Raw genomic sequence first — 25,077 nt, 5'->3', positions numbered from 1 at the left:
TTTATTTTCAATTAGTTTAAATATAAAAAATCTATTTAGGACTCCGGTACGTCCAAACATTGGACGACCTGACGAAAAAGAAAAAGAAGATTCATTCAAAAATTTCAATTGATACATTTGGACAACATCACAAACCGAACTCATAATTAAAATAGAAAATTCAACTAAATTAACATTAAAAAACAACAAGAAAAAGAATACTCTACAGGGTTCGTACGGGTCATGGAAATCCTGGAAAGTCATGGAAAAAAAAATAACAAAATTTCAGACCTGGAAAAGTCATGGAAAATTGAAATTTTCATTGAAAGTCATGGAAATTTATTTCAAGTCATGGAAAAATTTCCTGGACAAAGAGAAAGGAAGAGTAGCTAAAGGAGCATTAGAAATTTTGAGTGATTTAACAGTAAAGCACAAAAAAGCTATTAAAAGTGGAAAATTGAACGATCTAAAAATCAAATCTGAATTTTCAAATCTCATTGCATCTACTTTTGTCGCAGCCCCTTGCCATTTTTTGCGATGTGATTTTACTGCCTGGACATCACTTATTTTGAATTTTCTGTCATTTTCAAGACTTCTTATGTTTCATATTCTGTAGTAGCAAAATTTCATGTTCTTAGTTTTGCCACGCCCACTCAAAAAATAAAAAAAAGCAGTTCAATTGTATGCAAGTTCGATTCCATCACTCGTAAGGACTTTATTATTATATTTATTAGAGTTTATCTTAATTTGTTAAATGTTTTAGAAAATAAAGATCTTACGTCAGGCGATAGAATATAGTAAAAGAGGAATTCTAATGCTCTAAACCAGTAGTGCTCAATATACGGCACGCAAAACTAATCCATGCGACCCACTGCTATGTTCAATGTCGGGAATTAAACGTGTTCCTGAATTTCTGAACCTATCAACCTAATAATGTATATGGATTTGAAAGTATGCAAATTTGAAAACAAAACAAATATACTTTTGAATCAGAAGATTGATTCATTACTGAATGGTTTTTTTCAAAAAAGATCTGGTTTAGAAACATAAAGAACTAAACTATGTGGCTTTACTTCAAAGAACCAAAATACTGTCAAGTTACGTGGATGATTAAAGGCACTGTTGACACCAAAAGGTAACTTTTGAAGGAAATTTATTGAAACTTAGTGATGACTCAATCAACCTTGTCCCATTCAATATCATTCTGTCTGTTTAAAAAAAATATCAGACATTTTAGCATCATCATATTCGCTTCACTGCATTTTTGATTTACTTAAATTTATATGATGAAGACAAATAAGAATAGTTTAGTTTTTTAAGTGTGCACTTATATTTTTTAAATTACGAGTAAGTGCTTCAATGAGGCTGTGGCATTCATATAGATGTTTTGCTAATGCTCATTTCCAAATATTGCCAAGTTTGAGATTAAATAGTGCTATTCTCTTCGTGTAACAAGGTCATGAAAATTTTCATTGAAGTCATGAAAAAGTCTTGGAAAAGTCATGGAATTTTTTCATCCAAATAGAGTATGAACCCTGACTCTAAAATAAAGTTTGAATTGAAACTTTATTTTAGAGTATTCAACTTAAAATCTCCCTAAGAGCGGAACATATGAGCACCTACCTCCTACCACACAGACACGTGCAAAAAGACAGACTTCGAGAAACTACTTTCCAGCGTTCAAGTTGCAAAACCAGGGTTGCCAAGTTATCGCCTTATTGGCGATTTTCGTATCGAGCGAAAAATTAAAATCTCGCCAAGAGGGGGGCATATCAGAGGAGAGCCCTTTTTGTTTTGCCACAGCTCTTCCCCCCCCCCCTCTTTCGAAGGTGTGATTTCTCTTCTCAGAAAATGTTAACTTTTGTCTTTTCAGCTCTTGTTAATTGAATATATTGTAAGCATGAGCGCCAAGTGACTGTGTTTATAGCAAAAGTTAGGAAAATATTTGCTTGAAATTTTCTTTGTTAAAGATATATTTCAATATGCTTATGCTTTAGTTTTTGAAAATATTGTTGAGTAAAAGTTGAGCAGCGAAAATCCTAATTGGGACAATCACGAACAACATTGTTTTAGTATCAAATTAGTTTGGTTACTTCACCGTCTTAAACATGTTTCATATACGTGATGTTATATGCCTTTTGGGAAATTCAGCTGTTATCAAATATGAAGAGCAGATAGTTTCTTATTAGTGCTGTTCTTTCAAACAAGAAAAGCATTTTAGTAATTTTAAAACACACATCGAATCTAAGTCTGAGTGTATGAAAGTTGAGGGTTCTTAAATATTTTCTCAACAGTGCACAATAGAAGTAAATTAAACATAAATACAACTTTAAAAAAAAAAAGTTTTTTATTTGATTCATTGTATCGTATAGACTGGTCCTAGTCAATTTACAATCCCCAGTGAAGATCAATGGCCCTTTTAAAACTATTTACTCCCTTGCTCATTACCACCTCTTCGGGTAAACTGTTCCAAGGTTCCACTATCCTGCTAAAATAATAATTTTTCCTAACATCCATGTTAGCCTGAGATTTAAATAGCTTAAAACAATGACCCCTTGTCCTGTTTTCAGTGCTAAACTTCAGCCCCGTAACATCTTTCATTTTAATAAATTTAAACAACTGAATAATGTCCCCTCGGTCTCTTCTTTGCTCAAGACTTTTCCAATACATTAATATCTTTCTTAAGATAAGGAGACCAAAACTGAACAGCATACTCCAAATGAGGTCTTACCAAACTTCTATATAAGGGCAGAAGAACTTCTTTAGATTTGTTTGAAATAGATGTATTGATAAACCCAAGCATCTTATTGGCCTTGTTACTAGCAATGCTGCACTGTTGGCTAAACTTTAGATCAGTAACTTTGTCTGCCTGACTAATGACTGAACCTTGCAAATAATAACTTGTACACTTATTTCCATGCCCTAAATGTAGCACTTGACATTTCCCAACATTAACAGCCATACCCCATTTATCAGCCCACTCCGTAATATGATCTAGATCCTCTTGCAGCTGTTTTGCTTGTTCTTCATTTTCTACAGTCCCCATAACTTTGACATCATCAGCAAAACAATTCATGTTCCCAGAAATATTTTTGTGAATATCGTTCATAAAAACAATGAACAAAACAGGCTCAACACTGAAACCCCGCTTAAAACCTTACTCCAATTAGAGTAATTTCCCCCTTACAACTACCCTTTGTTTCCTTCCAGTCAACCAGTTTTTTACCCAAATGAAAGTTTTCCCTCCTATTCTTATATCTTCACATTATTCTCTACTCGGGGATTGTGCGACTTTATGACCCGGAGATGAAAGAGGCTAAAGGGTATGAAGTGATGACCCCTGGAAAAAATATATTATAAGCATATATGTTTCTAAACTTGAAGAAACTGGAAAGGTATTTGCTGTGTGATCTGTCAAGGAGCTGTACTACGTTAAATGTGGGAGTGATTAGTGTTGTCAGATAAATATCAGATTGAGCTACTTTTTCAGCTCGCTCTCTACTGAAATTCTGAATTGGGCGACACACCACTCTTTCAGCTACATAAAATTCAAGTGCAATTTGAAATATTTGGTCGAATTTTGCAGATTTGTAACTCTACTCTTGTTTTCTTGAAAAAACAATTTTGATGCAAAAAGGAAAAAAATGGGAGAGTTTGCTGTCTCCAACTACTTGGTCAGGCAGTTCACACCTGAACTCCTTCACCTGAAAGTCTGGCAACTTGGATGTTCTTATTTCTATATTCTTTTGGGATGACGTTGGTTTACACTCTCAAACTTTGTTTTTTCTTTCTCTGTCTCTTTTTTTAAATATTTTTTGAAATTAAACTATACAAAAAATACTATATTCAATGGTGCGTGAGGTGGGAAACTCAATAGGCAGAGTTAGACGTAAGGTGGCTAGATGTTGTTTGCCAGGGGCTCGGGTGAGAGATGTAAATAGGGTTGCTGAAAAGAAGGGGGTATTTAATAAAGATGATGTAGTTACTTTGTGGGTGGGAACTAATGATGTAGGCAATAGTAACAATGATGAGTTTACAAAGGAATGGGATTCCCTGTTGGACAAAGCAACCAACTGTTCGGCAAATGTCCAAGTGGTTGGTTTGCTTCCCAGGTATGGAGTGCATAGGAGTTGGTTAAACCAACGGGCTAGGTGTATGAACCTGGTACTCAAGGAAATTTGCATTAAGCGTAGTATCAGGTTTATTAATGTGTGGAGTAGATGTAAACGAGATTGGATTGCTAGGGATGGCCTACATCTGAGCTCTACAGGGGTCAAAATGGTTAGTGGTTTGGTTTTAGAGGCTTCAGAATCAAAAAACTAAGTTGCAATGGGGGGCATGGTTTAAGGAGCAGAATTCGAAAGGGTACTAACTATCGGGATTTTAGTAGAAACGGAAATAGGGTAGCTAATAAGAGAAAAGATTTTAACACTTGGGATTCAAACAATCGTGCAGCATTAAATAAAAGTAAGATGGGCTTACTTAAGGTTTTTTATACAAATGCTCGTAGTATTAGGAACAAGATGGAAGAATTGAAAAGCATAATTATAGACGAGAGGTTGGATATTATTGGAGTTACCGAGACATGGGCTACCGAAAGTGATGATGATTTATTATCTATTGCTGGGTATAATTTGTTTAGACAAGATAGAGTAGGTAAAAGAGGTGGTGGGGTTTTATTTTATGTCAGAGACACTTTAATTTGCAATGAATTGGTAATTAATGATAAACCTAATGAGATTGATATGATTTGGCTGGAGTTGATTAGTAATAAGGGCAAAAAACTACATTTGGGGAATATTTATAGGCCACCCAACTTAAGCCAGGGTCAAGACGAACAGATGTTTATTATTATTAGTGACATTTCTAGCAAGGGGTCAGTCATCATAATGGGAGATTTTAATTTTCCAGGAATTGATTAGAATAATTTTTACCATAGTAATAGCAGAGAAGAGGATTTTTTGAAAGTATAATTGGTGACTGTTTCTTAGATCAAATTGTAACTCAGGGTACTCGACAGGACGCGATTTTAGATCTAGTTTTCTGCGACATGGAAGGCTCTGTTCAGGGGTTATGTGTAGGGGAACACATTGGAGATAGTGACCACAACAGTATTAGGTTTGGGGTTAAATTTGATATGCACAAAGTAGAGAATTTTAGGTTTGTGCCCAATTTCAGAAATACTGACTTTGTGGCACTTAGGCAGAATTTGAAAGCAGTTTTTTCTTCTGGATTGGACAATAGCGATGTGAATCTTCAGTGGGCAGAGTTTAAGGAAAATCTAGCGAATACGGTTAGGGATCATGTTCCTTTTAGGAGAAAGGGTGTCAACACTAAAATTTGGCCAATGTGGTTCTCCAGGGAAACTAAAGATGCTCTAAATTACAAGCAAGCTGCTTTTCATAGGTTTAGAGAAACAGGTCACAGTGCAGATAGGCTCCAATATTGTAAGGCAAGGCGTAAATTTAAGTATTTGGTACGGATTCAGAAAAGAGAGTTGGAGCAAAGACTGGCAGATAACATAAACAGGAATCCCAAGAGGTTTTTTGCATACGCTAATTCGGGGAAAGTTCGAAATAGTCATATTGGGCCACTGGTTGATGAGCACGGAATTTTAATTCAGGACGATAGTGATATTACTAATGTTCTTAATAACTTTTTTTCGAGTGTTTTTAACGATAACTGTATCTCAACAGTTGACACCAACAAGACACAAGCTATAGTACAGCTTGAGGACTTTGTATTTTCCAGGGATGACGTTTTACTTCATTTGAAAAAAATTAAAGAGACTAAGGCTCCGGGGCCAGATAATATTTATCCGAAAATTTTAGTTGAATGTGCAGAGGAATTAGCAGATGTAATCGCAAACATTTTCAATGCTTCTTATAATTCGGGGACAGTGCCAGAGGACTGGAAGCTGGCTAACATTACACCGCTCTTCAAGAAAGGGTCTAAAGGGAGTGCGGGAAATTATAGACCTGTGAGTCTAACTTCGGTGGTTTGCAAAATTTTTGAAACATTGATGAAAATTAAGATAGTAAATTTTCTAGAGACTAATAATCTATTGACTAGTTTTCAGTACGATTTTAGGAAAGGTAAATCTTGTGCAACTAATTTATTACATTTCTATGACAAAGTTACCATGGCTTTGGACAATAACAAGCCTGTAGATGTTGTTTACATTGATTTTCAAAAAGCTTTCGATAAGGTACCGCATGTTGCTCTACTTAGCAAATTAGCTGATATAGGAATAGGAGGGAAAACTTTCATTTGGGTAAAAAATTGGCTGACCGGAAGGAAACAAAGAGTAGTTGTAAGGGGAAATTATTCTAATTGGAGTGAGGTCTTAAGCGGGGTTCCTCAAGGATCAGTGTTAGGGTCTGTTTTGTTCATTGTCTTTATGAACGATATTCACAAAAATATTTCTGGGAACATGAATTGTTTTGCTAATGATGTCAAAGTTATGGGGACTGTAAAAAATGAAGAACAAGCAAATCAGCTGCAAGAGGATCTAGAGCATATTACGGAGTGGGCTGATAAATGGGGTATGGCTGTTAATGTTGGGAAATGTCAAGTGCTACATTTAGGGGATGGAAATAAGTGTACAAGTTATTATTTGCAAGGTTCAGTCATTAGTCAGGCAGACAAAGTTACTGATCTGGGGGTCCTAATAAGTCAGGATTTAAAGTTTAGCCAACAGTGCAGCATTGCTAGCAACAAAGCCAATAAGATGCTTGGGTTTATCAATAGATCTATTTCAAATAAATCTAAAGAAGTTCTTCTGCCCTTCTATAGAAGTTTTGTAAGACCCCATTTGGAGTATGCTGTTCAGTTTTGGTCTCCTTATCTTAAGAAAGACATTAATGTATTGGAAAGGGTTCAAAGGCGGGCTACAAGGCTAATAAGTGGACTTTCCCACTTAGATTATGATTCCAGGCTTAGAAGGCTAAAAATGTACAGTCTTGAGTAAAGAAGAGACCGAGGGGACATGATTCAGCTGTTTAAATTTATTAAAACGAAAGATGTTACGGGGCTAAAGTTTAGCACTGAAAACAGGACAAGGTGTCATTGTTTTAAGCTATTTAAATCTCAGGCTAACATGGATATTAGGAAAAATTATTATTTTAGCAGGGTAGTGGAACCTTGGAACAGCTTACCGGAAGAGGTGGTAATGAACAAAGGAGTAGACAGTTTTAAGAGGGCCATTGATCTTCACTGGGGATTGTAAATTGACTAGGACCAGTCTAGTTGGGCCCAGAGCCTGTTGCTGGTCGTCACTTTTGTATTTGTATACATTTTTCATAATTTTTAAGTAAGTTTTATTCTATAAGGTTAAAATCTATTACTTAAGAGTGTTTTCTTTCACTTCTTTAATAAAAAATCCTTAAAAAAATGTAAGTTAAGTTAACTGAGTAATATTTTTTCCAGCCACCAAACTGCTTATAATCCTGCATTGTAGTGCTAACAGTATGATAGAAGTTGCAGCAATGGCTGAAAGCAACAGAAAAAATAATGAAGGTAAGGATTTAATCTCATACTAGCTTTTGAAAATGAATCAACCCACAGATTTTTCAAATACAGAAAAGTAAGGTCCTGAAGCAGGCCCAGATCTAGAATCTTTAGGCTCTCCTGCAAAAAAGTAGTGGAGCCCTTAACCACATTGATTAGATTCTCTTTCTCCCCCACCCCCATGTTCCGATTTTTTTAAAAATAGTAAATGATTTTTGTTTTTAATTGCTTCAAACTTTCTACTGAATTTTTAATTCATTTGGTTTAATATTTCCATTTGTTATTCAGTAGAAAACTGTTAATGCACACTTTGAGATTAGAGCTTTTGCATTATACAGGCTTTAGTGTTATATAGGTCATTTCACAAATTTTGAAACTAATATTCAGAATATAGCTGTATGTATGAGTATGCACTTCAAAATAAATTTTAACTGCATTGAGTAATAAAGCAAACCTGCCAACCTTATGAAATGAAAAAACTGGCAATAGGATCAAACAAAGGAAACGGGAGATTTTAAACATTATTTGAGGGGAAAGAATGGTTTTATCTAGCATTTTTAGTTCAAAATACACTAATTCAATCGATAACTTTAATGACATGTCAGAATGACATGTAAGAGATTCCTTGTAAAATAGCATACAAATCACAGAAGCTTAATCAAACATTAATTTATGAATAAAAAATACCAATACAATTTACCTTAGTCTCATTAGCGGTAAGAAACTTTTTTTACCTTAGCTACAATTTTAATTATATTTATAAGTTAGAAAAAATATGGAATACAAGTTGTAAAATAAAGTACACTCTATAACAAAAAAATCGTCGCACCAAGAAGGAGTGATCCGATTGAGACAAAAATTGGTGGACAGAAGACAATGCACAGAATAGTAAATGATTAAATTCTCAGAACAGTTGAATAATTTGTGTCAGAGTTACCAGGGCCCAATACAGGCTGATTTTGCTACCATTTTTCGGTATCTTCACAAAAATCTTATTTTGAAATCGGTACTTTCACAAAAATCAAGTAATAAAATCAGTAGCTTCACAAAAACATCGAAAATTTCACAAAAATTCGCATTTTAAAATATAAAATTTGTTTCTCTGTTTAAAACAAAATAGTTTCATAAGATAAAATTATAAGCAGGTTTATATGAACAATCGCTTAAATAGAAACCTTTTTGTAGTATTTTAACTAACTTTTAGCTGTCTCACACCAAAATGTATTTATGCAATATTATCGCAATTTTTAAAGGTTTTAAGGAACCGTTTTTCTCATAATTTCCTGTATTGTACACATTAAGCTGAAATTACGATGGTATTTTTCGTACTTCTTAGGTTTTCAGCTCCCCCCCCCCCCCTTGAAAAAAAACGAAACCTGTTAAAAATAATACTAGATGACATTTACACTTTTCGAACTAAAATTTCACTTGTTCCACTACTTCTTTTACAAAAATTAGGATGCGTCTAAAATTTCACAAAAACAATGCTGATAAAAAAAAAACTTTCACAAAAATAGAATGATGCAATACTTTCACAAAAATAGGTAGTGAGAAAAAAATTCTGGATCGGCCCCTGGTTACAGTAACAAGTTCAATAAGGTAGTGTCTCGCCTCTGGCCGAGATACAAGCTGAAGCACGGCGTGGCAAACACTGATAAAGCTCCCGGAGGGTGTCCTGTGGTATTTCTGGCCCAATTCGCTCCAAATGTCGGACGAGGTTATTAACATTCCTTGTCAGATGCAATCGCCATCCCATCATATCCCAGACATGCTCGATGGGAGAGAGATCTGGCAGGCCACGGAAGAGTTTGACTAGCTTGCAGACTGTTCATAGCAACATGTGTCGAGTGTTATCGGGCATTGTCCTGCTGAAAACCAGCCGAGGATACTGCAAAAGGAACGGCAGCATAACAAGTCTTAGAATGTTGTTGACGTACCACTGTGCAGTAAGTGTACCTCTAATTACGACCAAAGGGGTCCAGTTATCAAAGGAAATGGTACCCCAGACAAAAATGCCTTGTTGAGGGCCAGTGTGGAGTGCAAAACTAAAACCAGGATCCCCTCTCTGCCTTGGGTGTCTCCAAACACGTCTTCGATAATCGTCATGACACAGTTGGAAGCGGAATTCGTCGCTAAAGACTATATGTCCCCATTCAGCACCATTCCAATCTGATTGAGCCATGCACCTCTGTTATCTGACTCAGCAGTGTGTAAGCGTCAGTGGCAGGAGGCGTAACGGTCGGGGCAAGTGCAGATTTCGCTGTCTTAACCATCTGTAAATGGTTATGATGGACAATGGTGTTTGGGTTCAACGTCTGATGGTTCATAGAGATGAAGAAAGCCTTGTGACAGCTGATCGGACAATCATTCTGTCATCACGATCTGTTGTGACCCTAGGTCGACCGCTACCATCCTGATGCTGAACTTTGCCATTTCTCACCCATCCCTTGCCAGCATCTTCGAATCGCCACATCGCTTCGACTCAAATGATGAGCGATTCTCCGATTTGACCAACTGGCCTCTTTCAATCCAATGATACAACCTCTTTTAAACTGCAGCAAGGCATTTTTAAGTTGTTGAAAGGTAATCTGAATTGCAATCAAACCGAAAGTTTTAACAACTGTTATAACAAGAATTGCTCTTTATCTGCATCTGCTGGATGCATAGTTTCAATGTGCTGGAGGTCCACCAAATTTTAATCATTTGCATATCTGGTTGAAACACTCATGCATACAAAATTTCAAAGCAATCGGATGATTGCTTCTTGGTGCGTCGATTTTTTTTGTTACAGAGTGTGTGTGTGTGTATATATATATATAATTAAGCAAACAGAATTACAAATATTAAACAAATTATAAATAACAAATGATGATAAAAAGGAAAAATGCAAACAGCTATTAAGTAGGAATAGAAAAAGAGTGAATCCAGAGCTCATCAGCCATGGAGGATTCATTAATTATGGTCAAAAGACCAAAATTTTAACTATAAACTAGAAGAGAATGTTTAAGCATACATGTAATATACATGTAATATAGAGTAACAATGGGCAAACGCACCACTTGCTAAGCTAAAAACAATAAACTAGAGCTCAAACCTAAAACTAAAAGCCGGGGGTTTCGCCTCGACTAATTCGGAAAACAAGTTCCGATAATTAGCCTTCCACGGGACAGTACCTGCCAATAACAAAATTGTCTTACCTTGATATCCGCGTAAACAAATCCAATCCATTGTTCAGCCTGATAAAAAAACCAATCCATTTGTCAACAAAATCTATTCCTACTTAATAGCTGTTTGCATTTTTCCTTTTTATCATCATTTATTATTTATAATTTGTTTAATATATGAAATTTTGTTTGCTTAATTTTATATTTACTTGGCTTTTTAGTTTTGCTGTGTTGCACATATATGGGCTCTTGGTGTGGTCTTTTCAATATTTTTCACTTTTATTATTATTATTATCTTGTATGTAATTAATTTTGTGCTGCTTTGTGCCTTCTAATTTGCATACTAGGTGTTTGCTTTGTTTCTATGTTCTTTTAATTTTCGGATTTCGTCGATTCCACGGTGTACTTGTCCTGTTGCTATATAAATTGTCTTACCGCACCTTCTTTCTTTATTATGGGCTTATGTACAAATAATCGTTGTAAAATTTGATCTTTGGCTGACACTGAAGCTAGTGTTCATTTTGAGGGTAACTTTTGAAAGCAACATCATCTTGTTTATCTTATTAAATGTCTTTCCTGAAATCTCTGTTATATTGGACAAACTAGGAATTCACTAAATATTCGTATCAACAATCACAGACATGATATACTTTCGTTCAAAAACAAAGAAGACAAAGAACTTCAGCACTTTCAATTTCACAGTTTTGATAATATTTCTATTTCAATTCTAGGTTTTGAACACTCTCTGGAGAAGAGACTTTCACGAGAATCTCATTTTATTCTGCAATTCAAATCTATTTTCCCTTATGGGTTAAATTCTTCCCTTGATAATAAATTATATACAGCATACCATAACTCATCTAAAAATCTTTGTATTTATTCACTGTTTAGATTTGGAAATAATACAAGTACTTCTCGTTTTAATAGAGGATCAGGAAAATCCCCTCCATGTTTCTGCATTTTTTTGCCCATTGATATTCTTGATAAGCTTGAAAATTCATTTTGTCATTCTTATGACACAGAATATGTTAGGAAATTTCTTTTTAGTCTAAAACTTAAATTTCTAAAAAAACTCAAAAATTTCCTTCCAAACTACCTTTTTAAAAATTCACACTTTGAATTTCTTTGTTATGATCTTCTCATCTACAAAGTTGGTTCTACTCAACAACATCAAACAGGGTTCGTACGCCCTTGAAAAACCTTGAAAAGTGCTTGAAAAAAAAAGTTCATTTTCAAGTGCTTGAAAACCTTGAAAAAGTTTTAAAACCTTGAAAAAGTTTCTTAGTGCTTAAATTCTCTCAAAAATCAACGAATTGTGCTTAGAAGTTTTAAAAAAGTATTTCACCAATGCAATTTTCTGAACATGTGTTCAGTATGCAACATCGCGAAAAATTCTTCCGTGTTTGGGATTTCAATCCTTTTGCATCTTGTAAATATTTTGATGTTTCTTACAACCGAAAGGTATTTTGACATATGGTAGCTTAGATTAGTTTATTTTTTGTTTAATTTCATCAATTAACAAAGAAATTAATTTGGAAACCATGACAACATTGAACTTACTCGGGTTTCGCGAAAAATTGCTCTTGTGTTTGAAATTTCAATCTTTTTGCATCCTGCAAATATTTAAATATTTTGGCTAATAAAATGTTAGTTTCGCATATGCTACCTTAGATTAATATATTTTTTGTTTAATTTTAATAAAAAACAAATAAATTTATTTCATGGGAAACATGCCACGTCGAACGAACTCAAGACTTTGCGAAAAATTGCTTCTCATGTTTGAAATTTCAATCTTTTTGCATCTTGCAAATATTTAAATATATTTACTAATCGGATGTTATTTTCATATTTGCTACCGTAGATTAGCATATTTTATGTTTAATTTCAGTAAAATATAAATTTATTTTATGGGAAACATGACAACATTAAACTTAATTCGCGAAAATTTGCTTCCCTTGTTTGAGATTTCAATCCTTTTGCATTTTGTAAATATTTTTATATTTTTGGCAATTAGTAGTTATTTTGACACTGCTACATCAGATTAACTTATTTTATTTTTTATTTTAATAACTAAAGAGTTAAAGAATTTATTACCTTGGTCTTGTTTAATTATTTGCTTATTTATTTTTGCAATTTTGAATGATTATCTTTACCTAATTTTTGGTCATAACAGATTTTTTTAAAAAAAATTTAAATTTCTGCAGTTGAGCACCTAACAAATTAGCTTAAAGTTTGTATTTTAAATATAAAGTTGATTTATATAATTTTATTTATAAGTACATCATTTTTTTTTATGTCTGCTAAAATAAATAAAGTGTATAACAGGGGTGGTTGTGTTATGATTATTCACTTGAAATCCAGTAGTGTTCGTTTTTATGCTTTTACCTCCCTATATCTCCAATTTTCCCCTTTTCCTCAAATGTTCAAAATTATTACTTTATTAAGGTTGTGGGTACTTGGAGCTTACTGAAAGAGGCTTTAATCAGCAAAGGGGTACATAGCTTAAGGAAGGTCATTCATCTTCATTTGGATCTAATAAATTGACCAGTACCAGCCTAGCTAGGCCCAGTGCCTGTTGCTGGTTATCAACAGGCACTGGGCATGGTATTTCTATGCAGAATATTTTGACTTAATAAACTATTTTATGAATTGTATGCATAGCAAAAGTTATTGTTGTACATATGTATATTCAAGTAATAGGGGTCTTAGTTTTAAAAATTATTCCCCCCCCCTTGCCCCATTTTGCTCTTTGAAACTTTCAGGTAATTTTTTATGAACTCACAAATCACAATTACACCTGAATATTATTGCCTTTCTAAATTTAAATTCTAATTTCAACAATAACCCATTTTTTCCCAAAATAAAACTATTTTTGTCATAATATATGTCAACTTCTTGTGAATCTTTTCAATTTCGAAATATGGCTCTATAAATCTGAACTTGCACATTTATTGTCTATTGCAAGTTAATCAATGAAAGCTGAATAGGCTCAAGTTTGCATTCAGAGTATTTATCACTGCTTAAGCTGCTTTTGTATATTTTGAGGTGTAGAGACTGGACTGTGGACTTTCATAAACTTTTCTTATTTCCTAATTTTTAAATTTCGTCGAGGACAGTTGAAATGCCTTATTGGCTGAACAGCTAATAAATACATACGAATAATTGATTTGCATACTTATAAATGATTTGCAAACCTAATATTTTTAGAACTTAACAGTGCAAACTGAAATAACTTTCTGGGTAGTGTTTTTGTCCTAACCGCCCTTATATTGTAATAAACCACTGTATAGATATTGGAAATAAATGTTGAAACCGGGGGGGGGGGGGGGGAGTGACTTCAAAAACTCCTCTCTGGCAATGCCATTGAACTTGGATATTTTAGTTTCTTCCCATAAATGTTAAAAGCACTTATGAAAGGTTTTTTTTTTAAAAGTATTAATTTGCTGATTCTAGAAAATATACAAACCTCTGATTGCTGCAACCTTTGAAAAACCTCAAAATTAAACCTCTTGGTATCTGCTTCTCTTTATGACCAAACTTTTCAAACATTTTCAGAAAAACTTTCAACGCAGTAGATCTTTCATCAAAGCGTCTCTCCTTGTAGAAAAAGCAATTTTGTTTTCCTATACTTTTTTGTATTATTGCCTTATTTCTATGTGTTTGTAGTAAATGAAATCTGCATACAATATTTTTAGTACAAATTTATGATATTGCCTTGAAAACAAAATTTTTTACCTTGAAAAGTACTTGAAAAGTGCTTGAATTTTTTTCTGCCTAAAGGGTATGAACCCTGTCAAACCTACTACTGTACTTTTAGTTTTTTTGCAAAAATCCTTCGACTATTTAAACTTTTCAAAACTACACAGTAAACTTTTGGATTTTTTTCCCATCAAGGATCTACAAATTGTCTTCAGCTACAAATTCAATCCTCCTTTCTCGCAAAAAATTCTAAACTAACAAGAGGTTGCTAAAAACTTTGATAAATATTTGAACTTTGATTGTAATTGTGCTAATTTCTCTAATTCCATCTTCTTCAACTCTGATCTTGGTCATATTCTGACCGGTGATTTGAATTTTTTACAAAACAAAAAACTCATTAAGCTTTTTAGTTTGGGTACTAAATATCGGCCTAATTTTCGTATTAATTTCCTAAAAGCTTTTAATAAGCTTACATTTGAACTTGAATATTTTTTAAGAAAAATCTCCTATTGTTTTAATGTTTCACTTAATGCATTTCTTGAATATAGACACCACTTTTTAATTGAACTGAAATCACGTTTACGTGATATTGTTAACACAGAATCTTCATACTTCCATCTCTCTGCTGATGAAAATAATGCATTAATGAGTTTAAAAAAGCCTTTGTCTTTACAGTTGTTGATAAAGCCAGTTGTAATTACTCTATCTGCTGCAAAAAATTATATGCTAATATTTTGAAAAATGAACTAGAAAAAACCACCACTTATGTTTCCTCCAAACTTAATGAATCCTCCATCATCAAAAAATTTGCTGCTGCTTACAAACTTTTTAAATTGTCACGTCCTGATTCTGTTAACTTACTTTGCTTATATGCAATTCCAAAATTTCATTAAACTAGTGTTCACTCTAGGAAAAAAAAGGGCAGGGTGCTGGCCTTTGAAACGGGCACTTTTTTTAAAAAGGGCACTATTTCAACACGGTGTCTTGCACCCAAGACCAGAGATGGGTAGATTCGTATTCGTAAATCCGAATCCGAATTTGATTCACAGCACCTTAACGTGTCAATCCGAATACGAATACATTCGTATTCACAAGTGTGAATTCGAATAGATTCATGTTTGCTAGTGTGAATCCGAATACGAAATTCAGATTCATACCTATGAATCCGAATCCGAATCTATTCGGATTCAGACCTATGAATCCAAATCATTTCTGATTCACATCTATGAATACGAATCCATTTGGATTCACACTTGGATTCACTGAAAAATTCAATTTAAAAGGCCAATATAAATAAATAAATGTTTCTTTGTACCTCGCTACAGTTCGAGTTTTGGGTGTTAGCGAGTTTTGGGATGTTTATTTATTGGCGTCAAACTAAGTAATTGACCCGAAAATGAACTTCCAACTATTTGGAGCCCCAAGTCAAATACTACTGGACACAGGTTTTAGAAGTCCATAAAAAATTAAAAATCATGATTTTATGGTCATGAACACTAAAAATTTTCGCTAATTTTTCGTGCAGTCAAGTGCCCATACTTGGGACAGTTTTGAACTTTTACCTGTAGTAGCATATTAATCTTACGTTTTCCATTCGAACGAAGTATTCTATTTTCAGGATGTGCCTTACTACGTCCCTTCAAGACAAGGTATAAGTGTGTAGATTTGTCCCTTTAAAAATAAAACAAAAAAAAAATGTTCATTCTCCCAAGTTAGGGACTTCCCTAGGGGGTTCGTGATAACGAATTCTTCTCTAGCAGATGTAAGACTAGCTTTGAATTCTTCCACAGTATCAGTGGAGTGGTATCGCTGTAAATGGCGCATTAAATTCGAAGTATTCAAATTGTTCACCTGAACTTCTTTAGTTTTTGAGGAAACATTCACATCACATTTTAAACATAAAGCTCGAATAGATTTATGAGAGGCTCTTTCCAGGGAAATAGCATCGGCATTATCACTCACCGGCTTGAAAAAATCACCACTTAGTCCTGATCTAAGCGAAAATCGCAATTTCTGAAAAGGTTCGCATTCCGAATTCAAAGAATTGTCCTCGGAATAATAAGTAATAAAAGAAACAAAAAAATTCATATTGTTATTAAATAAATGTAATTGAAACCGTAGAAAAATATAAAAAAAATCATAGTAGCAATTGACATTAAAAAAGAAAAAACTTGCAGATTACCTTTCAATGAAATTAAAAATAATAAATTAAATTGGATACGTACCTATTAAGAGTTAAGCTTAGAGTGGTTCAAAAAAACTTTTTTTAGCTAGAGTCCAGGACACACCCTATTTTTTTTTCAGACTTACTAATAGTATTATGCTGTAAAAAATTTTAGGTTTCTTACTCAAATTTTAAGAAGGTGCTCAATTTAACATTAGTCGTAGCATGGAAAATGTCACAAATTTGGAATCATTTAATTTCCCCAGCTGTGTTTTTGTAAATAATTTTTTTTTGCAATGTATATGCATATTACTTTTGTATATTATAATATGTAGCATTGTTATTTCAGTTCTATGTAATTTTTATCGCCCCTCCCCATACTTACGATGTTTGGGGGAGAGAGTTGAGCACTCTCTTTCAGTTGAAATAAGAAGTCAAAATTCTTCCGGTATATTACTATCCACAAGTCTAAAAATATTGAGGGGTGTCCTGTTATCTATCAGAAACTTTTTTTACATGTATTTTTGAACCACCCTAGTTAAGCTATTTACTTATTGACTAAAAAATAAACATACAATCCTCCTCAACTTACAGTAAGTCAAAACAGTGAGAAAAAAAATATGCATGAGTTTTATAAGATAATAATTCTAAAAAACAGTCTTCTTTTCAGTCCTTGATGAGTTTTATTAAAATATTTAAAGTACAAGAAGCATATGGTTTCCGTTTTTCTTCGTGCATTTTATTTCAGGTGTTATTTCCCCCCCCCCCCAAAAAAAAGGAAAATAATTCAATGTTTTACGCTATTTTTATTCTTTCTCAGTTTATGTACTTCCATATTATTTCCTTTTTTTCCTTTGAAAAAAGAAAGGTGTTATTTATTTTGATCGTTAAAAAATTTCTGGGAATACACCCATATGGATATGGGTCTTAATATTGTAGCAAAATTTTATCAAGCTCAGATGTGTAATTATTTTTTACTGATTCCTGAATTACTCAAACTTAGATTTTATGAATTTTTAACCATATATAGGAAAAGAATTATCTAATTTAACATCTAACTTGAGCATTTTAACTTGTTAGTATCAAATACTATATTTAAATAAATTTAAATTTCAAAAATTCTATTTAAATCAGAAAAATCCGATTTAAATAAAAAAAATCCGAGTTTTTATATATATATATTTTTAAAAATCCTGATTTTTATCAACCCTGTTATGAAGTAAGATCCAACAATTTAAACCCTTTTTTTAAAATCTGTTTAATAAAATATGTAGAGTTTTTTGCTGTTCTTGAGTACTGATTAAAAATTTCCCAATTCATCTGTTGAAAATCACTGTATTCTGTCAGTGCATTATGTTTTTATACATCATTCATTAAAACTTTTTATACAGTTTAACCTCAAATTATTTAACAAAAATTTCCAGCAGATTCCATTGTTATTTCCATTTAAAATTGCATTTGAGGAAAAATATCAGCAATTTGACGCTAAAAAACATTTATAGCCGCTTGAATTTCATTACGTTCCATAATGAAACTACCGTTCTTGCCATTCTAATCTCTCTCAAACCGGTCTCCGTGCTTGGTCATGGCGGCCAATGGAAGCAGTATACGAGTCGTTCCTCTACCCTATTATAGAACTCATTAGTACAAAAAAGAACGTTTTCGCAGTAGTCAACGATTGCGATAGTTGAAAATAAATGCGAAATACAAAATACAACCTAGCTTTCTTATACGCATTTTCTGTTTTTTCGTGAGAAATTTGGTTAGTAGAACTATTAGTAAATAGTTATCTTTGTGATCGATGCTTCCTTCCGGAGATGGAGTGTTGAAATGTATGTTTGTATTATTGAATAAAAAGCCGTTTTCTTCCATTATAATATATTTGTTCTTTTAACGAAACGTTTCAGAGAGAACTTGCATTTTCAACGGTACAAGTATCTGTAACATCAACAAATTTTTACAATCAAATTTGGTCCTTTGTAACATCAATCACTGTATATTCATTATATTTTAAAGTTGTGAAATTGAGATAAATTATCTGTGGTAAAATTATATAAACAAATCAAGTTTCAATTTACATGACCATAGGCGTCGGAGCCGGGGGAGCTGGGGGAGCTTGAGCTCCCCCTGGAATATTTCAGACCTGCACAGCTCCCCCGGAAAAATTCTCGCACAGCAGCTTTCTGTCGTACATTGTTTACCTCAAACCTGATTTCAAAAATGTGATCTGCCTTTTCTAAGAATCTCCACCTAATAAGCAACAAAAGCAGGGGACAGAAGGAGTGATCAGTGCACTTGAGTCCACCTTCACCCTTTTTCTCACTGTTTTTACAACTCTTGATTCCCGGAAGAAAAATAAAAGAATTTTAGACAAAAAGTGGGCTTTGCCCTGCGGCCTGCAAAAATCAGTACCAGTACCGATAGGGGTTTCCTCCCCACCTTGAGCTCGTGTTTCGGGAGCGGCATCGCAGTTTAGTTCACATTTTTATTAGTTTTTCCTCGCATGCCGTTTTTTTGTCACGTTATCACAAAAAGGATAGTGAGTCAGTTTGGCATTTAAATATGAATAATATGGAAGGTGCTACAGACATAACTATAAAAAAAGGATACTAAGGTAAGCAACTTGTTGAAATCAAATGCTTTCAACTGTCCGCAGAAACTTATCTTATTTTAAGATATCTGACTTCTTATCAAAATCAGTACCAGTACCGATAGGGGTTTCCTCCCCACCTTGAGCTCGTGTTTCGGGATCGGCATCGCAGTTTAGTTCACATTTTTATTAGTTTTTCCTCGCATGCCGTTTTTTTTGTCACGTTATCACAAAAAGGGTAGTGAGTCAGTTTGGCATTTAAATATGAATAATATGGAAGGTGCTACAGACATAACTATAAAACTAGTATGTTGTGGCCATCACGAAACTTTCTTCTATATCTTTCTTATAATTCTGATCCCTCCCCATGCTTAACGAGGAAGCAATATTCCCAATGAAAACAAAATTATACATGCCAAAACTTGTTGATCATCCCAATTTCTGATTTATCTCAAAAGCAAAGCAAAGAATGAAAATTGAAAATTATTTTTAAAGCCTTGCTGAAAATAATTACAAACATTTATCTGTTAGCAGACTCAAGATGGCAACAGTTAAAAATTTTAAATCATTGAGATAATATTTCGGATCATTTCCATGCAATTAAAAGCACGAGCTGAACGCAGACGACAGTCTGTTACGATTTATCTTTCTTATTGTTGCAATTAAAAAGCTATTTTTATTCACACAAATAAAAAAAATCAGCCCCCCCCCTGGAGCGATTGGCGCCAAAATTAAACCAACGCCTGTTTACATATGGATTCATATTTATTCCAAATTTCATCCAGAACGTAGCATTACTTCTTGAGATATGGCACTCACAATGGAAAAAAAAAGAACGTTCGATTGCGCCACCCCCTTTTTAGCTGTTGACACCAAAATAGAATCATTTCTTATACCCTCTAAGGGCTACTTGTCGATAAATTTTTGTTAGATTACGTTCATTATTTATTGCGATACAGCAGTCACAATTGACGGCAAAAAACGTTCTATAGCTCAACCCCCGTTTGAGCTATTGACACCAAAATTGAATCAGGATCTGTACCTGTTAGGGACAACATATGGACCAAATTTTGTCTGATTCCGCCAGTTACTTCCTGGGGAATAGCAATCGAGCAAAACTCAAAAAACGTCCCATTGCTCCACCCCCCTTGGAGGAATTCGCGCCAAAAACCAATGGGCACAAGTTCACATAGGGGCACATATGTGTAACAAATTTCGTTCGATTTCATGCGGTAGTTTTTGCTTTAGAGCGGCCACAAAAAACTGGTCACACACAGACGTGACACACACACACACAGACAGACAGACATTTTCCAAAAATAGTCGAAATGGACTCAGCACACCTCAAAACGTTCGAATCCGTCAAAATTCGAAATTCGAAAATTTGCACGAATCCAATACTTTCTTCTATATATTAGATATAGAAGAAAGTAAAAAGGTTACTAAGGTAAGCAACTTGTTGAAATCAAATGCTTTCAACTGTCCAGAAACTTATCTTATTTTAAGATATCTTACTTCTTAAGGCACAATGTAAAGAATTTCCAGCGGAGTCCTTTGAAACTGGTTGATTAAAATAAAGTTGCAAAATATAACGTAAAAGTTAAACTAAAGGACCAAGTGGTCAAGTTCTTTACTCATTGCAATTACCTACATAAAAAAAAAACTCGGGGAGGGGGGGACCCCCATTTACAAACAAATTAATTTATTTTTTTTTTACTTCGTCGTTTATTTCTCTCTTTTATCATTTTTTACTCCTTCATAAAAAGTTAAGCCCCGAACAAAGAAAAATCTTTAAAGACTTCAAAAAAGTCTATGTAGTTACAAAGCAAGAAACAGTCCTAAACTAATTCTCGAGAGATCATGAACGTACATATATTTCGGGTTTAAATTCTATGTTTCGATCAAAAGGTACCATCAGATCGCAAAAATGCCATTGTTCGATGATCTATCGAAACCGAAAGTAATCTGTTGCCAGATAGAGACCCTGTAGCGCCCGAAATAGATATTATTCAAACAAATTTCTTATTTATTTTTAATGGGAAATACTATCAGAAGAAAACAACATAAATCGGTGGAGTAAACAGAAATTACTTTTGTAGGCGCAAATCATTGCTGTGATAAAAAACGCAATTTTTAGAATTATCTCACAGTAAAAATTTTTTTTTTTAAAAATGTGCCCGTTATTTTGTTTCATTTTAAACCGTCAGGGATAGATTTTTTTCATGAAGTTATAAAACTGAAAAGATAAATGTCATTCTAAGAATACAAAAGGTACAGGAACATTACAGGAACAAAAATTTACATAAATCAAAATCGGTGAAATCTTCATCATTATAATATTCCTAAAATCTTTCAATGATTATAACAACAGTTACTACGTAAAAATCAGTTTTAAAAAATACGAGTTCATTGAAATGAAAAATTTTGAACATAATAATACTTTACGAAGTTAGATTTATTCAAATTTTTGCTTTCCTAATTTACGATTTTTTTGTCACATACAGATATATTTTCATGTCAAAATTGTAACTTTTCATTTATTATTTTTTCATTTATTAAAAAAACTCCTACAATATTTTATAGTTTCTCTGAAAGACTTTTACTAAAATTTATCTGAACAATAAAATATATAACGAACACTTCATTTTAAACACATTTCCAACGTTCTGTTTCTCCACCCTCCTGTTTCATCTTTTTCCCTTTTTCTAGTTCTCAGAAAATAAGAGTCTTATAAATGCTACGCTGCCGAAGTCCTCCCTTTCCTTCAAAATTATTACAGACGATCGCCTAAAATGTTGTTTTCAGGACTCGGTTCCCTGAAAATTTCCGAAAGAGAGTCCCTGAATACCTTGTTCTCCAACAACATGGAAAATTAAATAATATTCCCTTTTTGCGAATTCAATTTAAAATTGCCCGGCGCCTAACCAGGGCCAGACTACGTCACAGGCCAATTAGACCTCGGCCTGATTGGCCTGGCTTAAGGGGGCCCCAAATTACTGAAATAATTATGCATAACATTACAACTATACGAAAAAATTCCATGTATTTTTAAAAGTAATAATAAAAAAAATGACATTTTATTTAGAAAAGAACTTCCTTAAAGGAGAATTTTAATTAATTCTGCCAATAGCGAATTTACCATGCCACAATGTCGAGTGCCCCGAAGGGGATTCGTGAATGTACATTATAAATAATTTACATAGTTCTGGGCCCCGAAAATGCATTCCGACAGGGCTAATAGAGTCTTCAGGGAGACCTGAAATTATTGCTGGCCTAGGATCTCACATTTTGTTTTTCGGGACCTGCCCCTAACGCTGACAAATATCATCCGCAGTCGCGTTTAGTGGAGATTATAATTTCGAAAAAAATAAGGAGGAGGAACCTCTGAACCTTTTCTGAAAACATCATTGAAGAACGCTCCCTAGGACAACTTTGAAAAATTACCAGAGTAGAACCCTAGTACGCCTTTTCCCGTGACATCACTGAAGATTGTCTACAATAGCGATTTTGGATCTTCAAATTCGAAATATTGAGAGGGAAATGTAAATCGATTTGAAAATTCGATCGAGGACAATTTCTCGAGTCATATTACTAGTTTCACTAACGACAACAAATATGGTATATAATTCGTTTTTAAGACAATAATTTCGAAAATTTTTCAGGGAAGTTTATTCGAACCTTTTCTCCTCCTAACATTCCAAAAATCGCTTGAAAACTCGTTTTTAGAACAAGAATTTTGAAATTTTCCCTTATACGCGCTCATCTTCGAGTACTGATCGATCCCCTTTCAAAACCAGAGTTTTAACACCTCATTATCTCCATATACAATGTATTTATTAAATATGATTGAAAATTTTGCTGGGAAAGAGAGAGAGAGAGAGAGATGGAGAGAGAAAAGCTTTGAGAAGCTAATAATTTTATGGGGAAAAAATTTAAGTGCCCCCCCCCCCCTTAAATTATTTTCTGGTTATGGCGTAATGCGTCTCAGCTCCCCCTACTTCCACCAAGTTCCTACGCCTCTGTACATGACTTTGGTAGAATTCCACTTTTAAAATTTTTGGACCCATAACAATATCGTCACTTTTCTTCAGAATTTCACTTACACCAAAAATTCGACCTGTAGCGAGGTACAGACAGACATTTATTTATTTATATTGGGCTTTTGAATTGAATTTTTCAGTGAATCCAAGTGTGAATCCAAATGGATTCGTATTCACAGATGTAAATTAGAAATGATTTGGATTCATAGGTCTGAATCTGAATAGATTCGGATTCGGATTCATAGGTATGAATCCGAATTTCGTATTCGGATTCACACTTGTGAATACGAATGTATTCGTATTCGGATTGACACATTAAGGTACTGTGAATCAAATTTGGATTCGGATTTACGAGTACGAATCTGCCCATCTCTGCCCAAGACCAATGATGCATCACTCAAAAAGTACTGAGCGCCCCCCCATCCCCCCAAAAAAATTAAGGGGAGGAATAACACTTAAAACACCTTGCAAAAATTCAAACAGTCTAGTCTGCACCATGATCCCCCCCCCTACCACCCTTGATCGCCGTCACCACTGATTTTAGTATTAAATATGGTTTCATCCAGAAAACGCACTTGTCTTCAGAATTGGGTTAGCTCACCCCCCGCCCCCACACACACAAATGCCAACTAAGCTAAGCACATTTTCCACACTCCATAGGAACATTTAGCTAATGCTGAAACTTGGCTTTGGTTGTTTTTCAACACTTTTCAGGCCATAATTTTAACTACCTATAAGAATAAAAAAAATTCTAGGCATTTCAAAACCCTTTGAATTTCAATTTAAGAACAGTATTTAATTACTGATCTCCCCTTCCTACAAAAGAAACTGCCTAGTAATATGCATTGTGCCATTAAGTATTTTAGTAGAATCACTCATCAAAATCGTGATGAGTGTAAATTCTCCTTTTTTAAATATATTACATTTCAAATAGAATAAATAACTTAAAATACTGTGTGCAGTGCTTCAAAAATGTAGTGGTAGCAAGTTGCAAGAACGCCCTGTCAATGCAATATGTTTCCATTTCAAATGGGTTTTTTTAGTTTTGGAGGGCGCTGGGGATAGGGGTTAAAAATCCAAGATATTAAAAAAAATACCCTTGCATTTTAGCCCAGTGAGCTTTATACTATGTTCTTCTTAGGAAACAATCAGAAAGTTAACTTTCCAGAAACAGATGTGAAAAGATTGCTACACAATCACTACCAATGCGCTAAAATTAGCTAAGCCCAATTTCCACGTGCAAACGAAAAACGGGCACAAAGGGCTGAAATGTTAGGAAAATGTCCTATTCCCTCTCTCATTGTTGATTCTCAGAAGATCAAGGATGGGAAGGAATGAAACAAAGATCTCTCCCTTCCCAGATGACCCTACTCCTTCCCACAACCTTTTAAAAACCCACCCTCAGTAGAAGGAAGAACATGCCTTTGTTTCCTACTGATAAGGCTGTTTGAATTCTGAGAATCTCATCCCCTCTTTGCCTAGGTATTTGCTTCTTTTGTTTATGGGGCCGTTTTGAGGATGAAATTCTGGGAACAAGAATAAGGCATGGGCGTTTTTGCAGCCGATCGCTGGACAAATAAAATTGCACCGATATCGCGGCAGGTCGAAACGATGGTTGAGGCATCTTTCTAAAAACACAGACTTATTTTTGAACAACAAAAACTTATTTTTGAAAAGGGCGGGGCGCATTTCGCGATCTAAAAGAAAGGCAGGGCGCATTCTGCTGATATGGAAAAGGGCAGGGCGCTGCGCCCTTCAAAAACGGCCTACCGGGAACACTAATTAAACACCTGTTGGATTTCGCTTTATTTGCTCTGCCACCAACACCATCGGAAAAAATCTGAGTGTAAAGCTCGAACAGTTTCTCAAAAAAATTCTTGAACAACTTAAACTTCAACAAATGAATTGGTTCTGGATTGTTAATAATAGTGT

The 25,077-nt window shown here is 34.1% G+C and overlaps 1 protein-coding gene across 2 annotated transcripts in view; it reads left to right on the top strand.

Annotated features, from left to right (window-relative positions):
• LOC129218032 (uncharacterized) overlaps positions 1-25,077 on the top strand; it is a 184,492-nt gene that overhangs the window by 9,671 nt on the left and 149,744 nt on the right. The window contains exon 2 of one of the 2 annotated variants that reach the window (XM_054852211.1): positions 7,408-7,497. In XM_054852211.1, coding sequence (XP_054708186.1) covers positions 7,449-7,497 — 49 coding nt within the window. In that variant the 5' untranslated portion in view covers positions 7,408-7,448. Of the gene's footprint in view, positions 1-7,407; positions 7,498-25,077 lie in introns of those variants that run through there. The other variant, XM_054852212.1, reaches the window with a different exon arrangement.

Source organism: Uloborus diversus, chromosome 3 (assembly GCF_026930045.1).
Source record: "Uloborus diversus isolate 005 chromosome 3, Udiv.v.3.1, whole genome shotgun sequence".
Lineage (NCBI taxonomy): Eukaryota > Metazoa > Arthropoda > Arachnida > Araneae > Uloboridae > Uloborus > Uloborus diversus.
This window is presented reverse-complemented; position numbering and strand designations above follow the sequence as displayed.